The following is a 23106-nucleotide window of genomic DNA, read 5'->3' on the forward strand; positions in this document are numbered from 1 at the left end:
GCTGCTGAGTCTCAGCCCTCTCCCACGCAACTGTCCACTGGGCAGGAGGAGTAGTGGGTGTGAATTCCTGCTCCGGCCCTTTGGAGCTGTGCAGCCCTGGCCAAGGCACCTGACTTCTCTGTGCCTGAGTTACCTGTCTATAAACTGAGGACTCTAACAGTACCCACCTCACAGATAGAATGTTGTGCTGAGAGGGCTGCCCAGGACCCCATAGGTGTCCGTGCAATGTGAGCAATCATAACTACCACTAGGCATAGTGTCTACACTGCCTGTCCATCAGGCAAGGGGTGTTAGGTTTCTAGCTGCCCCCAGGCTGGGGTTAGCTAAAGTCAGGAGCTGGCATGTGACTGGTGCCAGCTCGCTGGCCTGGTCAGGGCTCTGTTATTGCCGTACCAGGACCTAAAGCATATTACTTAATCACACTTTCTCCATTAAACCTCGGTTTGCTCATCTGTAAAGTGGATGAGCGGTGTTTTCCTGCAATACCAACTACGCTGAATTCAAATTAGTTCCGAGGTGAATTGCATCTGCTACACCAGAGCTTTGAACACTGTAAAGTCGAGGTGTTGTTAACTGGCACAGAAGTTCACAGGCACCTTGGAGGCGTTGTCGGGGAGTGCAGGGGGCTAGTGCTTGGCTTTCTCTGCCCCAGGCTGGCACTATTTGTTGTATCTCCTATTCTCAAAGTCCTGGACTAGGCCCCGACTGGAAGCAGGGCTTCCCCACCCTGGGACCCCCAAGGATGTCTGGGCCATCTCAGGCAGTGCCAGCCCTATGCCCGGCCCTGGGGTGCTGGACAGGAGAACTGGGCATGTTCCTGCCCTCTGGGAGCCTCAGACTACAGAAACAGGTCCCTGACACCATGACACAGAGAGACATCTGTAGCCCTATTCTGAGGGATGGACTCTGGGGAGGGACCTGTCCAGGGCTGGGGGACAGGTGGGGCCCCTGCCACTGTAAGCTGAGCCCCCACAGACAGAGTGAGTAGGTGGCAGTCAGGGAACAGGTGGGGGTGTCTCAGGCAGCCGGAAGAGCGTGCAGGGCAGCGAAGGGGAGGGGTGCACAGCTAGAGGGCAGAGAGCGGGGCGGGGGCAGCGTGGTGGGAGAAGAGGCTGTCTCGGGGGGCAACACCCCCAAAAGCTACACAGGAGGCGATCTGTTGCCTCTGACTAAAAGTAAATTAGTGCAAGTTCATTCTTTTCCTACCTAATATTACCCCTCTCTCTCTCTTTTGTTATTTTTTTCGTCCAGGAGAAACCGTATAGGTTTGAGGACGACAGTGAACTGAACCTGGTCTATGAAAACCTCTAGGATGGCTCGGCTGCCCGCGGACCTACTCCTGGAGCAGGGGCCGGGCCAGCGCCTCCTTCCGAAGGACTTGACCTGTCCCAGGAGTAAGGCCCCAGCGGCCCCCATCCCTCACCCTGCATTCAAGGCCCTTCCTGGCCCATTCGAGGGCCTCTGCCAGCCGCACTCCCCCCACCTGTTTCCTGTCTTTGGCCTTCGCCCAGGCTGTTCCCTCTGCCCCTCCTCGCCTGGTCCAGCCCGCAAAGTGCTACTCAGTCTTCAAGGGCTCACTGGGATGCCACCCATTCCCAGAGCCCTCCACAACCCCTCCCGCCCGGCAGAGGGGTGCATGCGGTGCCAGCCTGCGCCAGGAAGGGCCTGTCTGGTGGAGTGGAGAGCAGAGACAGACTGCTCAGCAGGGCCAAAGGCATGAGGCTCCCATGGGGGGGAGCAGGGGATGGCGTGGGAGGCTCGGGCTGTGGGCAAGGAGGAGGATGAACCTCGCAGAGGTGGGACTAGGCTTAGGGACAGATCTGGAGGCCAAGAACGCGGCTGGTGGCGGTCAGCAGGCTGGGCGCCAGGAACAGGGAGGGTCTGGGTGCACATGGGGGAGGAGGAGACCTGGTGTGTTGAGACAGGGCAGAGGGATGGGGTCCAAAGAGGAGCTGGGCAAGCGGGTCAGCCCCCATGGGCCTGGCCTCTGCGCTGGCTGTGCCCCTGCTCATGGCCCTCTGCTCCCTGGGCCTTCCCCACGGGGCCTCGGCTGCCCTTCCTTCCACCAAGCCCAGGCCCCCAAAGTCCCCTCACCTGGCCATTCCCAACACCAGCACCTATGGCCCCTCCAGTCCTCCTCTGTCTCTGCCTTAGGCCCCATCCTTGTCCCCTGTGGACTAAGGCCCAGCACCCTGAGGCCACCTCTCTCCAGTGTCTAGCTGTGTGGCTGGTGCTTACAGGCAGAGGGTGGGTCCCCCCACGTGGGCCCCTGTGGAGGGCAGCTCCTCAGTGCCTGGCCCTGAGCCATTTCTGCTGCCCTCAGCATCCACCGCCCTCATCTGCCCTCACAGGACAGCCCTGCAGTGTCACTGCAAACCCATCCCCAGGCAGCAGGGGTCAGCGTGGCCTGGCTCTCGGCTCTGCTCCCCCAACCCTGCATCCTTCCCTGCTTTCCCGCTGTTGGTTCATTTGTGAACTGGGCAGGTGGCTCCCCTCTCCCCACCTCCTGAGCTGCCCCAGAAGTCCCTCTGCTAGGGGGGACCAGGCGTACATGGGCACACGGGATGGCCAGTGGCCTTCCGGCTTGGTTCTGGGCCGGCCTTCAAGCAGGCAGCGAGGAGGGCTCTTAGTGGGATCACCGGGCTGAGGTGAGGCCCAGCTCTCCAGGAAGCTGGGTTTTAATGAACCCCATGCTGCTCAGGAAAGCGAAACTGCTGCGCACGGCTGCTCCCCGGCTCCTGGCTCCAGCAGCCTGGGGTGGGGCAGGGTTGGGCCGAGGGGCACAGTGCAGTGGCCTCCCCTGGGGAAGCTGAAGCCAGCAAGCCCTGGGCCTCTCTGCCCTCAGCCCCTGGACCCTAGACCCGCTGCTGGGACTCAGCCTTTTCCAGGAGTAGTGAGGGGCCTGGTGGGGACGTCACTGCCATGCCCTGGCCCCGGCCCCGGCCCCGGCCCCACTGTCTCTTCACAGAGCGGCTGAGGGATCCGGACAGGACCACGCCTGGCCTTGCACCCCTCCACTTGATACCTTGCATGGTTCCCACCACACTTAGAAGAGCTTCCCAGGGGCAGCTGTGGCCTGTGAGCCCCCTTGGGCACTGACCCATCACCCCTCTGGTAGACAAGACCTCACCAGGTGCTGAGGTCTTCAGTGAGGGAGGAGAGAGGCAGGAAGGAGGAGGAGGGCGCAGGGTGGAAGGCGGGGCCCTAAGAGGGCTGCCACACAAGGGAGGGTAGAGGAAGAATGTTCTGGGACTCCCAGTGGGCAGCAAAGAAGACTGAGCACTTGTTCCCAGCCCCTGCAGAGACGAGCTGGCACGGGAGCAGAGGGGCTGGAGAGGGCCATGGCTGTGAGCTCCCGGAGGGCTCTGCATGGGCGGGGCAGAGAAGGGAGACAACTGCCCTTGGGCCCCAGCTCCACCTCCCGGCAGCAAGTCGCTGCCCACCGAGCCTTGGCTTCCAGTGACAATCAAGACCACTCAGTGTCTCTGAGAGAACAGATGGGGACTCCTGGCCCACATGAGGCTCAGCAGGTGTGCGTTTCCTTCAAGCTTCATCCTTCAGGAGAAACAGGCCACCGGGGCAGTGGGAAGGGGGTCTGCTCCCAGGGTCAGGCTCCCTGGGCGGTGGGGACCCAGGCGGGCTCTGCAGCCGCCCCCAGCAAGCGCCTGGGAAGCAGCATGCTCAGGTGGGCAGGTCAGGGCTGGCTAGGGCTGGGGTAGGGGCAGGGCAAGCACAGAGGTGAGGGAAGGGCTCTGGACCTGGGAGGGGAGAGGCTGAGAGAGCTGGGAGAGGCGGGGGAAGGGGAGCCTGGGAGCTTTGAGGAAGGGCAGGTGTGGACTGTCCTGAGGGGACAGCCCTGCAGGACCTTCCTCCGGGGCCCAGGGCAGGAGATCTCAGGGGTCCAGGGTGCTTCCCTGTGCCTGGCCTGGCCCTGCCCTGATGGGATTTCCACCCCACCCCCGCCTGCCCTGCTCGGGGTCTCCAGCACTGCCCCCTTCATAGCCTCAGGGCATCTGAAAGGTTCCATCTGCTTCCCCTGACACCCTTGGGCCCCCCTGCCTGCCTCTCCAGCGGCTTCCTCCATCATAAACGGCCAGAAATTTCTCACTCTGGCTCCTGCTCCTTCCAGCACTTGCTTGAGAAAAGCTTCCCGGGAAACCAAGCCCAGGAACCTGAAGTGGGAGCGGGAAGTGGTGGCCCCTCCTCAGCAAAAATTTCCAGAGGATTCTGGCAGCAGTTTCCATGGGAACACGTGCTGGTTATAACACCAAACCTCAGGGGGGCAGGGTTCCCTCCCCCCCCCCAGGACGGGGGGAGGGGGTGGAGGTGGTGCTGGCAGTCGGCTGGGGCGCTTTGGGCCCTGGCCCTCTCAAACCTGAAGGCTAGTTATAGGCAAAACCTGCTCTTTTTTTTTTTTTTTTTTAAACACATTCTAATTTAAAGGCCATGCTCCATTCTAAGGATGCCTCTGGGATTTCAGGGATGGATTTTTATGTAGTTCAATAGTTTTCTTGGCAGACAGCTCAGCCAGGAGAGGTGGGCGGTTGCCTCAGCCCAGCCAGGCTGAGTGGTGTCTCTCTGTCCCTCCAGAATGCCGGGGGATGTCATTTGCCCACCCAAGGGGGTTCCCCAACCCTGAATTCAGACTTCAAGAGTTAGGGACGTGGGCATGAGGGTGGAAGACCCTCCCTTCCTTGACCCGTGGTCATAATGATGGCCTCTGAGCCTTGACTGAGCGTGGGTCGGGCCATCCTCTCTGTGCTGGGTGTTAGCATGTGTTTGTTGTGTGTATATGCAGGTGACAGAGGCATATGTTATGGTAAAACATTAAAACTCCAGCAAAGTAAATTTCCCTGTGATGCACCTGCCACCTCCCAGCCTCCCCACCAATCCCCTCCCCAGAGGTAACCGACTGGGTCATCCAGGAGTGTTTTCTTCGCCGCTGTTTGCATTGCATCTATGTACATACGTGTGAGCATGGAAAATATATGGCGTCTGTGTGGGCTTCCGCACAGCTCGCGTGGAGCCGTTCCGTAGGTGTTGTTTGCACTCGCTTTGTGCGCGGGGCCCCACGTGGTGGGGATCCGCCTGAGACAGCACGCCGGAGCTGCCAGACTCTAATTACAGGGAAGGATTCTGCAGAACGGATGGATCCTAATTTAATCAGGCCCCTATCGAAGGCCTTTTCAGTTGTTTACGATTTTTCAACCTCACATAAGGTGCTGCAGGGAACATCCTTGTAAGTGCCTCCCTGGACACATCTGCAAAACTTTCTCTGCAGGAAATGACTAAAAGGGATTCCTGGGGCCCAGGGTGTGGAAATTCACTGTTTTAGCAGACGCTGCCAGATCTGAGGCACTGAGGCGGCGCTGGTTTCTGTTCCTCTGACTCTATCTAGAGTCTCTCATTTAATCCGGAAAACAGCCCTGCGAAGTGGGGGGGCTGGTAGCCCGGTTTTACCAAAGCAGAAGCTGCCCTTCAGAGGGGCTGGCTGGCTACAGGTCACACAGCCCAGAAAGGGTGACACCCTCCAAAGGCCAGGGAGGGAAGTGGGGGGGAGGCAGAAAGAGCCATCGAGAGACTTGATGGCCCCAGAACTAGGGAAGCCCATGGAAGGACAAAACTCCTTCAGAGACGGCCTGTCAGCTTCACATGCTCATATCCAATGTCTCAGAATTGTGTGTGTGGATGTCCTCCTTCCCCCCTGGGGTCTCTCTCCTTGGGGAAATGGAGGCAGGTCAGTAGAGGCCTCGGGGGTGGGCCTGGCTCCCGGCAGCCTGCCCGTTCCCAGGCACAGCATGCCTGGAGGTGTGGGCTGCCTCTTAGAAGCTTTATAATCCAGGATAATGCTGCTGTAATTGGCCTTGTTTTGCTTTTACAATCCTCTCATTACCTGAAAACCTACTTCGCAAATGGCTGTATCTGGGGTGGGTTTTATTTTACCGCTTTGTGGACCTTGAAGGGCGAAAGAGCGTGGGCTCTCCTCACCCCCCCCACCCCCCGCCACCCCACATGCCCCAGTCCCACTCCCCAGCGACTCTGGCTGACCTGGCCTTGGCTAAGGACACAGCCCTGCACCTGGCTCCCCACCATGGGCCTGGGCTGAGCCAGGGCCTGCTCTTCTCCCCAGAACCCCCAGCCCCCATCACACCCACCCAGCAGAGCCTCCCTCCAACCCCTCCTCCCAGCCCTTCCCAGTCTCTGCACCAAACTGAACTTTCTATAGCACAGACCTGGCCCTTTCACCCTCCTCTCAAATCCGTGCACTACCCCATAGTTATGGTCAATTTGTTGCAATAAGGGAGCCAAGATCATTCAATGGAGAAAGAATAGTCTTTTCAATATATACAGTGCTGGGAGAACTGGACCTCCACACACTGAGGATGAAGCTGGACTCCAACCTCACACCCTATACCAAACCTCGCTGTGCCTTCTTCCATGGTCCACAGGATCGAGGTTCGACCCCTTAGCCCTGCACTCGGCTCTTGCAACCCCTTGATTCTTTCAACATTTGTCCTGCTCCGACTGTGTGCCAGGCCCCTTGCTGGGGCTGGGATAAGAGACGGAGGATGCTTCTGCTGCATCCCAAGATGCCAAACTCCCCACCTCTGAGCCTGTGTTCCTCCCATTCTCTCTGCCAAGGCCCTGCACCTTTGCCTGAGGAGTTCCTGCTAGAATGCCACCTCCTCCATGAAGTCTTCCTGAAACCCATTCTCCCCCAAGCAGTTTCTTTAATCCTTCCCTTGCTCTTTCCTTCCCTGAATCAATTCCATCTCCCCAGGAAGCCCTGAGCTTTCCAGCAGGCAGACACCTTATTTGCCTCTCTTTGTCCTGACTCCTAGCAGGGGCTCAGAAGCCTTTTGTTACAAGAAATAAATGAATCTTTTCCTTTCCTGGTAATTCAGGAAAGGAAGTTAAGTGCCTGTTCTTGCTGAAAAACAGAGAATTTTTTTTTTTTTTTCAATTTCCAGGAAGTGATTTCTAATTAGTATGTGACCCATTTTACATATGTGAAAACTGAGACAGACATGCTGCACCCACAACACCAAGTGCAGGTCCTGGAAGGCCAACACCCCCTATCTACTGGGGACGGGGTGGCTCTGTGCCAAGCTGCTGGAGGCCAGGCCAGGCACAAGGGAAAAGCCAGCTGTCCTCCCGCCCCCATTCAACTCCTGGCTGTCAAGAGGCTCTGATGACACGGGCCTGCAGACTGTGCATCAGGGCTGTGAGGCCTATTAGGGTGGTTCTACTAATTAATCCTGGAAGCCCCTGTCACTGCCAGGGGACACCTCTGCAAGTTTGGCAATGTCCTGACCGCTGTCTCTGGCCTCACCAGATGGCCTCCCCTCGATGTCTCCAGGCTCAGACTGACACTCCGGCCATTTAAGGCCTGGGGCCCTCCAAGTAGCCAGCAAAACTGGCCAGCCCAGCCAGGGGTGGGTGGTGGGAGCACTGGCAACCACCCCATTGTGGGTCCCTCGAGTTCCAGCCTGGTCACAGCCATCCCAAGAGTGGCTGGGTTGGAGGAGGAGGCTCAGGGCTGCTCAGTCAGCACTCAGGCTCAAATGCCCCCACCTTCCTCCAGTGGCCCCGCAGCCTACTGCGTCCTATGGGTGGGGAACCCCAATGTGCCATGTGATTGCAGTGCAGCCAGGAGAGCCGCTGGCCTCCCTGATCCGTTAGGGCAGTCTATGCGGCTGAGTCCTGGGGACGGGGGCTGACACTGGAGCCAAGTGCAGGCCCAGGAATAAAAACGGTAATTGTGGTGATGCAGAGTGAGTCCTGAGCCCTGAGCCCTTGCCGGGCGGCCTCCCATCGTCCTGTGCGGTGGAGTATCCCTGTCTCAGGGGACAAAGAAAGGAAAGGAAGCTGTGAGGGGCTGAAGGGGAAGCTGACCCCAGGCCACTGTGGCCCCTGAGGCTCTACTCTCCCCACCACTTCTCGGGGCTCAGGGTGCCCCTGTCTTTTTTCTGGATGCAAGCCTGGGGTTTAATCATGGAGAGCATCAGGGTGTGCCATCCTAAAACTGCCTTGCTTTAGGGAATTGCTAACGGGTATGGGGCTTCTTTAGGGGTAATAGAAATGTTCTGGAATTAGATAGTGGTGATGGTTGCACAGCCTTGTGAATGTGCTAAAAACCACTGAATTGTACTCTTTAAGAGGGTGCACTTTATAATATGTGAATTACATTTCAATAATATAAACCAAAAACAAACAAAAAGCTATTTAAACACATTCTTTGTCACCTGTTCTTTACCCCTAGGACAGAGCTTGCTCGCGCGCACACACACACACTTCCTTCCTTGGAACCTGGCTCAGCTCCCTCCACCCCAGCCTGCCCCTCCTCCCTCCCTCCTTCAGAAGAGCCCTTCTGGGTCCTCTTTCAACTTCCAGGCTCTGGCACTTGAAGCTCTCTCTGCCTAATAACTAGTTAAATGCCTACTGAGTTCTTATCTGGATATAAGTGTTGATCCCATTTTACAGGTGAGGAAACTGAGCCTCAGAGAGATGTAGCGACTTGCCCAAGGCCACCTAGCTGGCGGATGGTGCAGCTGCGATGCAAGCCCTAGCAGTGGCTTCAGAATCTGTGATCTGAACCACTTTGCTTGGTGGCCTTCTGTGGTAGGCTGCGTAATGACCCCCAAGATATCTGTCCACATCCTAATCCCTGGAACCTGTAAATGTTACCTTATATGGCAAAGACTTTGCGGATGTGATTAAGGATCCTGAGATGGGGAGATTATCCTGGATCATTATAATCACAGCTGTCCTCGCCAGGGGGATGCAGAGGGAGATTACAGCCAGGGCAGCGGCAATGTGAGGATGGAACCAGAGAAAGGATTTGAAGATGCCACGCTGCTGGCTTTGAAGATGAAAGAAGGGGCCATAGCCAGGGAATTTAGCTCTAGAAGCAGGAAAGGGCAAGGAAGCGGATACTCCCCTAAGTGTCTGGAGGGAATGTGGCCCTGCAAACACCTCGGTTTCTGCCTATGGAAACTGATTTTGGATGTCTGGTCTCCGGACCTGTAAGAGAAAAAAATGTGTGTTGTTTTAAGTCACTAAGTTTGTGGGAATTGGTTACAGCAGCCGTGGAAAATGAATACCCTTTCCCTCCTAGGAGGGCCTATTCAGCCTCCCAGGCTGAGCCTCTGTCCTCACCCTGACCTTGGGCCTCTTCTCTGGCTCCCAGCACTGACCTTACCAGGCTGGTGTCATCCTCCAGTTGCCCAAGGGCAGGCACCAGCTCTGGGGGCAGAGTGAAGGAGGAAACTGAGGCTTGGAAAGGGTAGAGGAATGCCCCACATCACTCGGCTGGCAAAAGGCAGAGCTGGGGGACGTGTGGCCAAGAGATGGCCAGGGCACCCAAGCTGAAGGGCTCTTGAGAGAAGAGGCCACAGCTGCTGCCACTGCCCCTGGGTATCGAGTGCAGCACCCATCTGGGCCCGCACAGAATCGCACCAGTCCTGGTGGGCTGGGCTTTAGGGAAACCTGATAGCAAATTCCAAACCAATAAGAGCAAATAAATGAGGGGTGATTACCGACAATAGGAGAGGATACTCGGCGGGGTGCCTCCAAATAGCATCTCCCCAGCACGTTGTAAGTGCTTTATAGGTCATTAACTACTTGACAGAGAGAGCCTGACACTTAAAGCAAAGAATTTGGTGCCTCTACCAGGGAAAATCAATCAGAAATGAATATAGAGCATCGGTGGTGGTAAGATGTAGTGGGTGGGCAAACGGGATTCGATTTACACATAATTTTAAGGCCCTGTCCATTGTGTAAAGTGAGGTACCCTGGTATTTGAGGCCATTTATAAATCCCAAATGAGAGTTTAGAAAAACTTAACCTTGCCTGCCATTTTGTTGTTGTTGTTGTTAATGATATATTTCAAAGACATGGAAAAGCACACAGACAAGCTTAAAAATCTAAGCCCACCACCTAAGTCTGTCAAATAAAACATTACAGCCATGGTTGAAGCACCCACTTAAAAAAAAAAATGTTACTTCTTTTTTCTTCCTGCCTTTTCAAATCCTTTCCGTCCTCTGGCTCCACCTCGTCAAGGAGACCTAAGCTGACCACCCACCCCTGCCCAAGACATCGCTCCTTCCTCTGAAATCAGAGTGCAATTACTGCCTCTTTAATTAACTTGGCGATTAATCACCAGCTGCTTGTGAAACAGCTTTTATTGTCCTTGTCTATCTCGGACGAGGGTGAGGGTGAGGACCAGGAAGGCAGGGGAGGAGGGACGGGCTGGCAGGGCCCTCCTCGGGCATGAGGCTAGAGCAGGGTCAGCTAGAAAAGGAGGCCCGAGAAGGCCTGTTACCCAGAGGGTGGGCACCAGCCTGGCTCTGCTTAGGCAGCTGTCAGGGACCAGGATCCAAGATGAGCTGTTGAAGCCCAAGACGACAGTGGGCAGCCAGGAGGTGGATCCACGCGGGGTGGCCTCATGGCCTCTGCTCTTGCTGTTCCCCTCTAGTCAGAATGTTCTTTCCTCCCTGAGCCTTGTAGAATTGTGTCCCCCAAAAAGATATGTTGAAGTCCTAACCATGGATACCTGTGCATGTCATCTGATTTGGAAATAGGGTCTTTGCAGATGTAATCAAGTTAAGATGAGGTCATACTGGGTTAGTACGGGTGTCACTATAAGAAGGCCATATGGGCCAGGCATGGTGGCCCACGCCTGTAATCCTAGCACTTTGGGAGGCCGAGGTGGGAGGATTGCTTGAGCTCAGGAGTTCGAGACCAGCCTGAACAAGAGTGAGATCCCATCTCTACTATAAATAGAAATAAATTAGCCAAACAACTAAAAATAGAAAAAATTAGCCAGGTGTGGTGGCGCGTGCCTGTAGTCCCAGCTACCCAGGAGGCTGAGGCAGGAGGATCGCTTGAGCCCAGGAGTTTGAGGTTGCTATGAGCTAGGCTGACACCACGGCATTCTAGCTGGGGCAACAGAGTGAGACTCTGTCTCAAAAAAAAAAAAAAAAAAAAAGGCTATGTGAAGACACAGACACAGGGAGAGCTCACTCACCCCATCAGGCTGGCTCCTCTGCATGCCTGAATCCGGTTTCTCACTGTACCTGAGACAGGACCTCAGACAGCATTTTTCTCAGATCACCCCTCCCCCTGTCCAACTCCAGGAGCAGTTCCCACACCCTCCTTTGTTAGAGGAACCCTCTCCTTCATCCCATCTCAGACACCATCTCTCTCAATCAAAAGACCCGCCTGGGGAGTTCCCAAGGACTCCCTGCAAGAAAACAGCATCTCTGCTCCAGTCACTTTGCTTAATAATACTCCTCATGGTTCCCCCAGGGAAATCCACTGGACATGCCCCCAAACTGTCAGCTGGGCAAGGTAGCCTTGTTTGAGGAGAGTGCTTCTAATTTTTTCTTCTTCTGATTTGGGGGTGGGGTGGGGTGGGGTTCGGGAGGAATTCCCAGGAAGGGATAGGGCTCAGCAGGTTACCAGGAATTTAATGTGGAGGCAGGGGCTGTCTCGTTCACACTGCCAAGCACAGCACTGGGTACAGCACGTTCAGTGAAATAACTTCTTCTGAAACCATCTTCTGCTCTAATCCAACATTCTCTTTTGATAGGCGGGAAACAGAGGTTCTGACACCCAGCAGGGCAGTGCTGTGTGGAAGAGACCTTTGGTCCAGTGATGGATGTTTGTCCCAGCATCGGCTCAGCCATTCATTCCCAGTCCCCGTGTTTCTCTGCACCTTCGTTTCTCTCTCCTTGGTGGAGAATAGTAATACCATCTCCTAGGGACGTTGCCAGCATTAAAGACAGTTGCAAAAACCTGTATGCATATTTTCTATTAATTCATTCCGCTAGTGAAATAACGTTTTGAGCACCTACTGTGCGCTAGGCCCTGGGGATACAGTGGTGAGCAGCACAAACCCGGTGTCCTGACCTCAAGGTGCTGTTTGGTGGAGAAGGACAAGAAAACGCAGTTACCACTCGGGGCGGTGTTATGACGGGGAGCGCAGAAGCACAGAGGGGAAAGCTGCAGAGTTCAGAGGGGCCCAAGAGAGCAGCGGCCGCCGCAGGAAAGGCAAAGAATGAAATCCGCAAGCCCCCACCCCCACTGGCTGAGCCCTTCCTCGTCCCAGCCAATCAGGCGTCAGCAACGCCGGCTGGCCGACCAATCAGGAGCCGGAACAGGAGCCCTAGTCGCAGGCCACGGTCTCCCCCGGGAGGGCGGCCGGAGCCGGCGCGCCCCGCCCCAGCCACGCCCCGGCCCCGCCCGGCCCCGCCCCCGGCCCCGCCCCGCCGCGACCGGCGCTGCGGGCTGCGAGCCCCGTGGCCAGCGGCCGGCCGCTGGGGCCGAGCATTGTCCTGAGAGCCAAGAAGACGGGAGCAGGGGTTGGGGGACAGCTAAGTGGCCGCAGGAGGATTTACAACATTTTCTTTCGGCGTCGACCACATTGCAAAAGATGTGAAGGAGACGGCACGGCCAGGACGCGAGCGCGAGGGCGCCGGGAGGTAAGCAGCCCCCAGCCCGCTTCGCCGGGACCGGGGACACCAGGAGGAGCTCGCGGGCATCACCCCCGGCCCTGAGCGGCCGTCGCGGGGTCTGCGTCCAGGTCCGCGCGCTAAAGGGTCTCGGCAGCTTTGGGTGGTGTAGACGCGACTCCTAAGCTGAAGGCATCTCCGGTGTCCCAGGGGCCGCCGCGGCGGTGTGGACCAGCGCAGGTGGTCCGGCAGAGGCGCCTCCGGAATCCGGAGGCAGTTGAGACTGATCCTCAAGGCTGAGTTTTGCAGTCCGGGTAACTCGCAGCTGGTGATCCAGTGGAGACGCGGACGAATGACTGAGGCACCCTCCAGCGACCCGGGGGCAGGTGAGGCTGTGTAGACACGTGCTTGTGGTTCAGGAGCCTCAGAAGCACGAGCAGGTGTAGACGCGGGAGGGTTCCAGGCACGGAAAGTTTGCTGGCCTGCGCTGAGCCCGCTGGCGGGGAGGAAGGGTCGCGCGCACACCGAGCGGCGCCTGCCAGGGGCCAGGCGCACCCCTGCGGGCGGGCGTGGGACTCACTTGTCGCGTCTTGGCCGCCTCCCAGGGTGCCTTGGGCTGCTGTGATTCGTGTACCCACTTCCTCGGGAGGGGCAGAAGCTGCAGCTGAGGTAACAGAGCGAGTTGGGCAGGCAGTAAATGACCGGAGTCCTAGAGCAAGACCTGAGCGATGCATTCATTTTGAGGGTTTTTTTTTTTGTTTTGTTTTTTGTTTTTGTTTTTTTTAGACAGTCTCACTCTGTTGCCCGGGCCAGAGTGCAGTGGCGTCAACCTAGTTCACAGCAACCTCAAACTCCTGGACTCAAGCGATCTTCCTGCCTCAGTAAGGACTACAGGTGCATGCCACGACAGCAGGCTAATTTTAGTAGAGATGGGTCTCGCTATTGCTCAGGCTGGTCTTGAACTCCTGAGCTCAAACGATCCTCCCTCCTCAGCCTCCCAGAGTGCTGGGATTACAGGCATGATTTTTTGTTTTGGAGACAGGGTCTTGCTCTGTGGCGGGGCTGGTGTGCAGTGGCCTCATCATAGTTCACAGCAACCTCAGACTCCTGTGCTCCACCCATCCTCCTGCCTCAGCCACACCCCAGTAGCTGGGACTACAGGGGCACACCACCACACCTGGTTAATTTTTCTATTTTTTGTAGAGACAGGTCAGTATATTGCTCAGGCTGGTCTGGAACACCTGGCCTCAAGATTCTCCTGCCTCTGCCTCCCAAAGTGCTGGGATCACAGGTGTGAGCCACCGCGCCTGGCCCCATTTGGAATCTTTTAGAGTAGTTCAAGCACCCACTCTGCTCCCTGGCTTTGGAGGAGCCTGAGGTGTCTCCATCTCACCTGTGAGTAATCTGAGGGGCCAGGAGGCCAACCTGGTGTCCTATCACATGCTGGCAATCAGAGGAGGGGACTCAAACCTTGTTTTTCCTGGCTCCCTTTCTCCTTCCTCCACCTCAGCGAGGAGAAGGGGTGCCGGGCATGGGGGGCGGTGCAGATGGGACCTGGCTGTGGGGTGCAGGGAGGCCCAGGTCTGGGACCTCTGGATCTGCTTCCCACTCCCCCTCTGTGGCTCCCAGTGGCCCCACAGCACTGAGTGAGGCAATGGATGGAGGAGGGAAGGTGGTTGCAGAGTCCTGGGCAGGTGATGCAGTTGCCCACCTACCTCATTCCCAGGTGTGCTGTGCCGGGGCAGATCAGGTGGGGCAGGGTATTCATGTGACACTCTCTCCTATGGCCAGTCTCTGCCACAGGGGAAGGGGGCAGGAAGGCGCCCGTTGGCTGGAGAAGATACCCACATGTCTAGGGGGGTTCTTGGGAAGGTTCAGTCTCATCTCCCATTACCCTCTGTGCCCTTTGCTCCATTCCTACTCCCACACCCTCCCAGCTCTGTGACTCCTCCTGCCACAGGGCCTTTGCACATGTTATTTATTCTTTTCATCAACAAAAAATCACCACGCACCTATTCTGTACCAGGCGTGGGCAATCCGGCAGTGAATAAGGCAGGCCCGGAGCAGCGCAGAGACATAGGGGCGAACAGCGCCAGACGGGGTAACGCTGCTCCTCCTTTGGGCCATTGTCTCCTCCCCCCAAGCCTTCTCTGACCTCTCTGACTTGACAGTTCCACCAGGACCAACTCTCCTGGCCTGGGACCACACCCTCCATGGACACTTTTGTTTTGGTGGGTTAATGTTTGTCCCCACCCATTGATTGTAAGTACCTTGAGGGCAGGACTCTAATGTCGTAATAGAGGATGGGCAGGATTTCCCCAGAAAACAGGACCTGCTCGAGCAGCCAGGTCAGGAGTCCGGATGGCAGAAACTTTTCTTTCCCCTTCCCTGGCCCGAGTCCTGGCTCTACAGCTCGTTTGCTGTTCACAGAAACGAAGTATTAATAAAAGGAGCCAGCAGGCCTTGTGCAGGGCGAGACCCAGCCCCGACGGGCCACTGCAGCGCCAAGTCTAGCCCGCTGGAGGCAGACGGGACTGCAGGGAGGCTCGAGGTGGGTGCCCGACCTGGTCTCTCAGCTCAGACCACCTGCCCCTTTCTCCTGTCCTAGCTCTTGGAGGCTGGGTTGCCTTCACGTGCTGCTCTGGGTTCTGAAGGTAGCGGCCAGTAGGGCCCCAGGGTGTCCAGGGTGCAGGGCCACAGTGACTGCCTCGCCTCCCCCCATCCCGGGTGGGCAGGACCCACCCTGGGCAGCGCCTCTCTGACGCAGAGCTAGGCCTCTGGGCAGAAATAGCTGCTCAGCTGACCCACAGCTCATTCAAACTCTCGGCTGGAAAGTAGGAATCTGGCTCAGAGGGACGTCTCTTATTTTTATTTTTCATAGTTTCTACATACCTCGAATTTCTCCCTCCCCTGGCTCCATCGGACCTGTGTGCCTGGCACCTTCCTGGGGCAGGTTATGCTGTCGCAGATGCCCGACAAAGCTTCTATTGCGTTGCCCAACCCCGCACCGCCCCACTTCAGGGGACTGAGCTGCCGCCACCGCCGCATGCTGCACGCTGCCAGAGAGCCAGTCTACATGCTGTATTCAGGCTCTGGCAGGGATGGAATAAAAGTGGCCTCCCCACCCACTCACCCGGCCAGCCAGCCCTCCTGCCTGGAATGGCTTTAAAAAAATTAATTTGCAGTGATTTACTCCCTTCTGTTCTGTGGGGATCACCGGCATTTTAAATATGTATTTAAATCAGATTCACTGCTTCCAGCTAAACTTCAGCTCCCTCCCTGCACCGAGCAGAAACAGCACTGGATTCAGAATCAGGTGACTCAGAAGTTCAGGCCAAGTTCTGCTAATGATGAGCTGTGTGACCTTGGGCAAATTACTTAACCTCTCTGCGTCTTCATTGGCTCCTCTGGAAACTGAGGTTAATGATAATCCCTCCCTCACAGGGTGTTTTGAGGATTAAATTAGATAACGTTCAGGGAAGACCTGTGCAATGCCAGACGGGTGTTTTCTGGTCCCCAGTACTGGCTGTCCTGCTAATTAGCCTGGTGACCTTCGGCAGGCCACTAAGCCACCCCAGGCATCAATTTCCTCATCTGCAAATGCACAAGGGTTGTGAGATGAAGGCCCAGAGCCCCTTGCCCCAGCGCTGAGCCTCCACTCACCTCGGGCCCTCTGCCAGACTTTGTCCCCTCGACCACCCGGTTTTAATTAGAGGCAGCACCCTCCCCAGCTACCCCTCTTCCTGCTGGCTGTGAAGTTTCAGGGTTGCAGCCCTGAGGGGCCTGCAGTTCCTGGCGCATTTTCAGGGACAATTAGCTGCGAAGTCACAGGCCTAGGAGGTGGCCTCAGTGGGTGCTTGGCCAGGCCTCCAGGAGGCCAGGACCCAGCTCTGTCTGTGGCCTGGGGGACTCCCCCAGGCCTGGGGGGTCCACACACTGCTGCTAGCCCTGTCCCCGGGCACAGCCATTTCCACTTCTGTACTTTACAACTCCTTGAAGCCCCGTCTGAGCGTAAATTAGTTCTACCCTGTGCTTTTGTTGGCCACTGTCGGTGCCTTGGAAGCAAGCGGCTTTGTCAGGAAGAACAAAGCTGTTCGGTGTTTTTCTGATTTGGGGGAAGCGAGCTCCTGGGGGAGGGCTCATCGCTTCTCAGTGTCAGTCCTTGCTTCTCAGACTGGCTGGTTTTGTTTTGGGTTTTTAAGTCCTATGGCTTAAGAGTCACATATGTTTGTGTGTGTGTTGGCTGAGGGATTTTTTTCCCTCCTTTTTGGCTTACACAGTGTATTCTGTGGCAGCTAATTCCAGGGACTGAACTTTTCAAATCACTGCTTCAACAGCTTCTAAAAATCTGGAACTAGTTACTCCTGTCATCCATGCGTAAGGCTTTAGAAAAAAACTCGCAAACGCAGGGGTGGGTGGCGGCGAGGGTGTACAGCTCCTGGCGGCGCACCCTCTGCCGACCTGGGGTCAAAGCCAAAATGTCGAGTGCCTCCTGGGAGGGGGGGCGCGGGCTGCCCAGTGCCAGACATCTGGATATTGAGAAAACATCTGGGTGGCTGGGGTTTTCAGGTTTCTGCCTGACATTTAATATCACAAACATTGAGCCCACCTCGTCCCCTGCGGGCCACGGGGCTTCTCCTCCCAAACACACCCAGCCCCTTCCCCGCCTCCCTGACGGGTAAGAAACATCCATTCTTTCCAGTCCCCCAGCGTGTTCCCCCTACCGGAAATCTGATGGGCTTATGACATCATGGCTGGCTGCTGAGCGATGAAGTGGATGCACAAAGAAATCCGACATATCGGATGGATTCTGAAATCAGTTTCCCTCCGGCTGTAGTAACAGGCGTGAAGTCAGGAGAATTGGAGCTTTGTTTAGAAAATAAGAAACAAAACTAAATCTTGCCCTTTATTAAATGCAATTTTCTTAAAAACAAGCAAACCTTCTGGACAGCATCCTATTTTAATAGAAACGCTGGGTTTTGTGAAACAAAAGTGGCTGATAAATGGGACCTGAAGCTTCGTGCAAGCCAGTCCATTTCTGCTGAGTGTTTTGTGTGTCCTGATTCACTAATAAAAGAGGAACTAGCAATGGTTAATCTCTCTTCATTATTCAAATGAGATAGCTTTTTTTTTTTTTAGGTCAATAAAATTCATAGGGTAAATTGCTGGTTTATGTTTTTCCAGGAATCCATTTTTATGGAGTGACCTTGGACCTGACCGGTCTGCAGACATTGTATTCCCCTCTGCCGGCTCTCCTGGCTGTAACGCCCTTAAGAGGACGCAGTGAAGCCTTCTGGTCCCCTGGCCGGGCTCCACGGGATGACCAGCGTGTCAGCAGGGCAGGGCTGGGACTCCCGGGCCAGGGCGCTTCTTGGGAATGAAAAACCTCTTTGAAGGAAGAGAGTCAGGAGGGGAACAGAAGTAAAGGGACCTGGGACACAAGCCCAGGGCAGCCTGGGAGGGGATCCATTGTGTTCCTTCCCAAAAGGGAGCAGAGACCTCAGAAATAGCTCCAGGCCAAGGGGCCCCCCTCACCCCTGGAGCAGGCTAAGTTAAAGGAAGTTCAAGATTGTGTGTGTCATGCCAGCCAACCCCCCAGCATGGGCATTTGGAGTCCCAGCTGCTCCAGGGACAAGCTGTGGGGCCCTGGGTGAGTCACACCACCTTCCTTCCAGTGTCCTTCCCTGTACTGGGCACAATGACCCTGTCCTCCCTACCACGAGAATCAACAGTGCCAGGCGCTTCACCCCGTGCCCGCCACTCCAGGGTCTCTCTCAGAGCCAGGAGGGGCCAGTGCGGATTCTGGAGTCAGACCTGCTGCCTGGGTTTGCGCCGCAGCTCTGCCACCTGTTACCTGCATGACCACATTGATCTGCGTGACATTCTCTGTGCCTTGGTTTCCACATTTGCCAAACCATCATAATAATAGGACCGACTCTGTGCAGCGGCTACTGTGAGGACTGACGGTCTCAGAAGGCCTGGGACGTAGTGAGTGCTCACCACGCGTCAGTGCTCTGGGTGTGCCCTGAGCCCAGCAGGCTGGATGCCAGGTGGGACAGTGGGTCCTGGGATGGGGGGGCAAGATCAGCACAGGTGAGGATAATCAAGGACCAACAGGAACATCTACTCATCTCTCTGTGTAGAACTTTCCATGGCTTCTTGTTGGCCGAAGGGAATAAAGCCTTTCCCCTGGGCCTCATGCACTGTTCTTCTCTCCCCTTGCTCTGTCTCTCTCCTCCCAGGCAGCGGGAGCAGGCAGCTTCTCTGGGTGCAATGCGGACGGGTAGGCGAGCTGATTGAGCACCTGCTGTCACGTTGTGCTGTGCACTTTATGTAGATTAATTTATTTGATTCTCACACCAACCTGTGAAGAGGGGCAGTTATCATTCCTGTTTTGCAGAGGCAAAAATGGAGACCTCAGAGGTTAAGTATCTTACCCCAAATCCCAGAGCCCGGATTGGAACCGGCGGTCAGGACCCTGTGCCCATCACTTAGCCCTGGCTCCACTGGACCCTCCTCCTGTTTCCCACCCGCCTTCCCGGAATGTCCATCTGTGTCTGCTGAAACTTACACCAGGTCGGCCCAGAGGCCTTCCTGGCTCTCCGTCCTGCAGCACCATCGGGAAGTGCTGGCTGCACTGCATGCGCCCCTCAGGGTGTGGCTTTCTGGGGTTGGCCCTGGGCCCCTTGTCTACCTCTCCTGGAGCTCAGGAGCTGGACTGTGGCCAGTTATGTGTCCCCACAAATCCCTGCAGGCCAGGTGAGCAGGCGTTTACTGAGGACCTACTATGTGCAAGATGTGGGGACTCATAGGGCAGGTGCCTGCAGCCAATCTGGACTTCTCTCCCAAACCCCAGACCTGTCAAGCCAACGCCTGCTGCTGCAGCTTCGCTCAGAAGGCCAGGGGCAGCTCTGCCACTGCAGGTCACAAACTGAACTGAAATTCAACCTGGGCCTGCCCCACCCCCAAGCTGTCCCTGTCTCACTTCCATTCTCCACTCTCTTGCTTAGGCCAGACACCTTGCAATCATCCTTGACCTTTGAGACTCTCTCTCACTCTTATTGGTTGTACTTTCAAAATATATCAGCAGTTTGATCCTTCCCTCCACAACCACTGCCTCCACCTGCACTGCACACCAGGATGGAGACAGCAGCCTCTGCAATGGTCTCCCTCCTTCCTGTTGCCCCCCAACTTCACCCTCCACACAGCAGCCAGAGTGATCCTGTTGGAACTTGAGCCAGAGCCCACACTTTTCTGCCCAGGGCCCTGCAACGGCTCCCAGCCTGTTCAGGATCAAGGCAGAGCCCCGCCTGTGGCCCTGGCTTGTTCCCTCCAGACCTCTGCTCCCGCCACCCCCATGTGTCCACTGCTCTTGCCATTCCTCCAATATGTCACGTCTGTGCTCACCTCAGGACCTTTGCACTTGCTGTTTCCTCTCCCTGGCATGCTCTGTTTCTCTGAGAGTTACATCACTCCCTCTTTGGCTTCTTTCAGAGCGCTGATCAAATGTCACCAGCTCAGAGAGACTTTTCCTCACCCCATCCTTTCCCTGCTCTCTTGCTCTTTGCTCACAGCGCTCCTTTCCACTGGGCGTGCACGTATGTGTTACCAAAATGCGCCTGCGTTAGAGCAAGGCCCTGCCCGTCCTCTCACTGCGGCGTCCCAGGGCCCTAACACAGGGCGGGCGGGTGCTCAGGAAACACTGTTGAATGAGACGACGGCTGCATGGGTGCTGTGCAGGGACAGCAGGTGTTGAACACCTGACTTCTCCAGGTTCTGTGCTGGGTGCTGAGGCAACACGTGCGGACGAGATCTCGTCTGGGGAGGGAGAGAGACTGTGCACCAGACATCACAAAGCAGGCGCAGCGGGTGGCGTCCGGGGATGACTCGGAGGAGGGAGTGGTCTGGCGGGCAGAGGGCGAAGAGGAATTGGAGGGCGAGGAGGGCTGAGTGGACAGGTGGAGAGTGTGCTTCAGGGGCTAAGGACAAGGCAGCGGGACCAGGGCAGGTTTTCCAGATGGGGTTTACAGGTTTACGGTGTGGACAAAGGCCCCGAGGGAGGATGCGTGGGGACGGACTGGGGAGGGTCTTCAGTGTGCCCGGAGAGATGTCGGGAGGCCTGGGCGGGGGTCCTTGTTCTTCTCCTCTGGTCACGAGATCCTGAGTGCACCTCTTCCCTTGTCTGGGGCTCAGTTTCCCCACTGTGCACTCCTGACCATGTGCTTTTCTCCTGCGGTGTCCCGCCTCACTGAGAGGGCGAGGCTCAAACCTGGAGGGACCGAGGGTAGACGGGAGTCTGCCAGGAAGAGCGTGGCGAGCAGGGGAACAGGATGTGCAGCGGCGTGGGGCCTCTTCCCGCAAAGCTGCGTCTCCCCAACCCCTCCCCCAGTGAGCAAAGAGGCAGGGAGGACGGCGGCCATGGGGTGGCCTGGGCTAATTTCAGCTCACACCGAGAAGAGCTTTCTTTCAGGGGTGCTCAAAGGTGGAGTCTCAGCAGGAGTGAGCTCCCCATCACCACTGGAGTTCAAACAACCTCCGCATGCAGGGGAGGAGAGATTAAAGAAGAGCCGCTGTTGGACTGAGCAGTCCGGGTCTCTTTGGCCTCTCCAAGCCTCAGTTTCCTTATCTGTGAAATGGAGATATTATTACCCAGCTGTCAGAGGTCCTGAAAAGCACCCAGCCCGTTTCTGGCCCACAGAAGGTGCCCAGTGCCACTTCCCCGCCCCTGGTCCTCGGAGCTTCCCCTCCAACAGTCAGGCTCCGAGGGCAGAGTGGGGAGGGGCCCTCCCACAGCCCTGCCCCTGCAGAGCAGCCCCGAGGCCCCTGCTGCCTCCTTGTCCGCAGAGGTGGAGTGTCCAGGCCCCAGGTAGGCTGGCCTCAGGCGTCTGCCTCTGGGGCTCATCTGTCAGCTGGGCTGGGTCATGGCTGGCTCCGTGAGTATTTGGGAGCTCTCGCCCCAGGCCCCCGCAGCCCCACTGACACTGGCCTCCAGGAGAGGCAGGGCTCGCTAGGTATCTCACCGCTCTCGTCACAGTCTCACCTGGCTAAGGTGCGAGCCTCCCTGCCCTTTGGAGCTTTCTGGCTCCTTGGCCAGGAAATGGCATGATGCCAGGGGCCGGTGGGATCTGTCACAGTGCTCTGGGCCATTGGTATTTGTTGGGCACCTACTCTGTGCCAGGGACTTTCCTTACACTTACTCGAATAATTCTTGAGGTACAATCTCATTTCATAGGCGAGAGAGCCGAGGCTTGGGGAGAGGAAGCAACTTGGCTTCCAGAGCCAGGGCTCTGACCCAGGGCTGTGGGACTCCAAAGTGAGTGGGCATTCTGTGTATATCCTGCCATCCCCTGGGTAGAGCGTTGGAAGGAGCACTGGCTTTAGCTCTGGAGTGTGATGGGGGACCACAGGCTGAACAGGAATGCAGATCCAGGCACAATCCTGACTCTGTCCCCATGTCTTTGCACATTCCGTTCCCCCTTCTTACCATGCTTTTCCTGGCAGACTCCTCCCTACCCTCAGTCTCTCCAGGCTTCAGTCGCTTCCTCTCAGTGAGGCAGGGCACTGTAGCAGGAAAGGATATGGTTGGGAGTCCAGCAGGCCTTTTTTCAAATCCTGCCCTGCCACCACTGAGCCTGGAGGGGAGACCAATAAGGGGAACAGTATGTGAACAGGAAACAGCATAGGCAAAGGCAGGAGGATATGAGGACCTGGGAGGGTGGAGCCAGGATCTGGGCAGAGTAGGAGGCTGTCCTCCCTGCTTCCCCTGGCCTTCTCCTTCTCCTATCCAAGCCTTCATGCCTGTGAGTCTCTGCTCCTTGGTGCCCCCTGTCAGTCCCTCCCTCAGCCACCCTCATCCATGCTGCTCCTTCCCCAGTGTTCCTGCAGCCCCGAGTGCTGCCTCCATTTGAGCAGCTGATGTCCTGCCTGCATGTGGTGGTAAGATCCTCGACTCAAATCCTGGCTCTGGCCCTTGCCTGCTGGGTAACTCCGGACGAGTTGTGTCACCTCTCTGTTCTTCATCTGCAGGATGACAGCAGCAGCTCCCAACTCAGTGCGCTCTCGGGGATTCAGTGAGGTTGTGCTTCTAAAGCAGCACACCACGCTGCCTCAGAAAGCAAGCCAGCTGGGACACACACACTCACGCACGTCATTATTGTGATTTGTGAGTCCCTTAAGGGCAGGGCCTGTGTCTGGCTCCCAGCTCATGGTAAGGCAGAATCGGGGCTCGGCGATTGCTTCTAGAATGAAAGCACAGCCTATTCTGCTCAAATGTGATTTCTAATAAAACTAGCAACAAACTCAACTAAATGTGATCATTTATTGGGTGTGTACCTTACTTTGTTTAATCCTGATGACTCTGTGACGTGGGAATTATTAGACCCATTTTACAGATAATAATTGAGGGTTAGAGAGACTAGACCACCTGAATGAAATCCAGTAAGTACTTGAGCAGTTGGGTTTTGAGCTTGGGTTTGGGTAACTTTGCTGCTCTGTGTGTTGGCCCAGACTCTGTCCTGTTATGCCCACTGTTGAATAGTCCAGACACCTTTTTCTCTCTCACGGGTAACTTTCCCCATCTCTGGGCCACCCCTCGGAGCTGCTGGGGTGAGGGAGTGTGAATGTGGGGGCCCATGAGTCATGTGCCCTATAA

The 23106-nt window shown here is 56.4% G+C and overlaps 1 protein-coding gene and 1 long non-coding RNA gene across 4 annotated transcripts in view; both read left to right on the plus strand.

Annotated features, from left to right (window-relative positions):
• The window catches only part of NFAM1 (NFAT activating protein with ITAM motif 1), a 41587-nt gene extending 29793 nt beyond the window's left edge, over positions 1-11794 (plus strand). Inside the window, exons 6-7 of one of the 3 annotated variants that reach the window (XR_012921361.1) lie at positions 1252-1394; positions 11594-11794. Coding sequence is in view for 1 of the 3 variants with exons in the window: in XM_012741930.3 (XP_012597384.2) it covers positions 1252-1311 (60 nt within the window). In the remaining 2 variants the exon portion in view is untranslated. Of the gene's footprint in view, positions 1-1251; positions 4319-6351; positions 6919-11593 lie in introns of those variants that run through there. The other 2 variants (XR_012921362.1, XM_012741930.3) reach the window with 2 other exon arrangements.
• A 472-nt stretch (positions 11795-12266) lies between these two features.
• LOC142873319 (uncharacterized) lies at positions 12267-20312 on the plus strand. Its single transcript, XR_012921363.1, has 4 exons — positions 12267-12485; positions 12666-12841; positions 13242-13336; positions 17158-20312. It is a non-coding gene; the product is annotated as an uncharacterized LOC142873319 (long non-coding RNA).
• Positions 20313-23106: the final 2794 nt, after the last annotated feature.

This window comes from Microcebus murinus, chromosome 10 (genome assembly GCF_040939455.1).
Source record: "Microcebus murinus isolate Inina chromosome 10, M.murinus_Inina_mat1.0, whole genome shotgun sequence".
NCBI lineage: Eukaryota > Metazoa > Chordata > Mammalia > Primates > Cheirogaleidae > Microcebus > Microcebus murinus.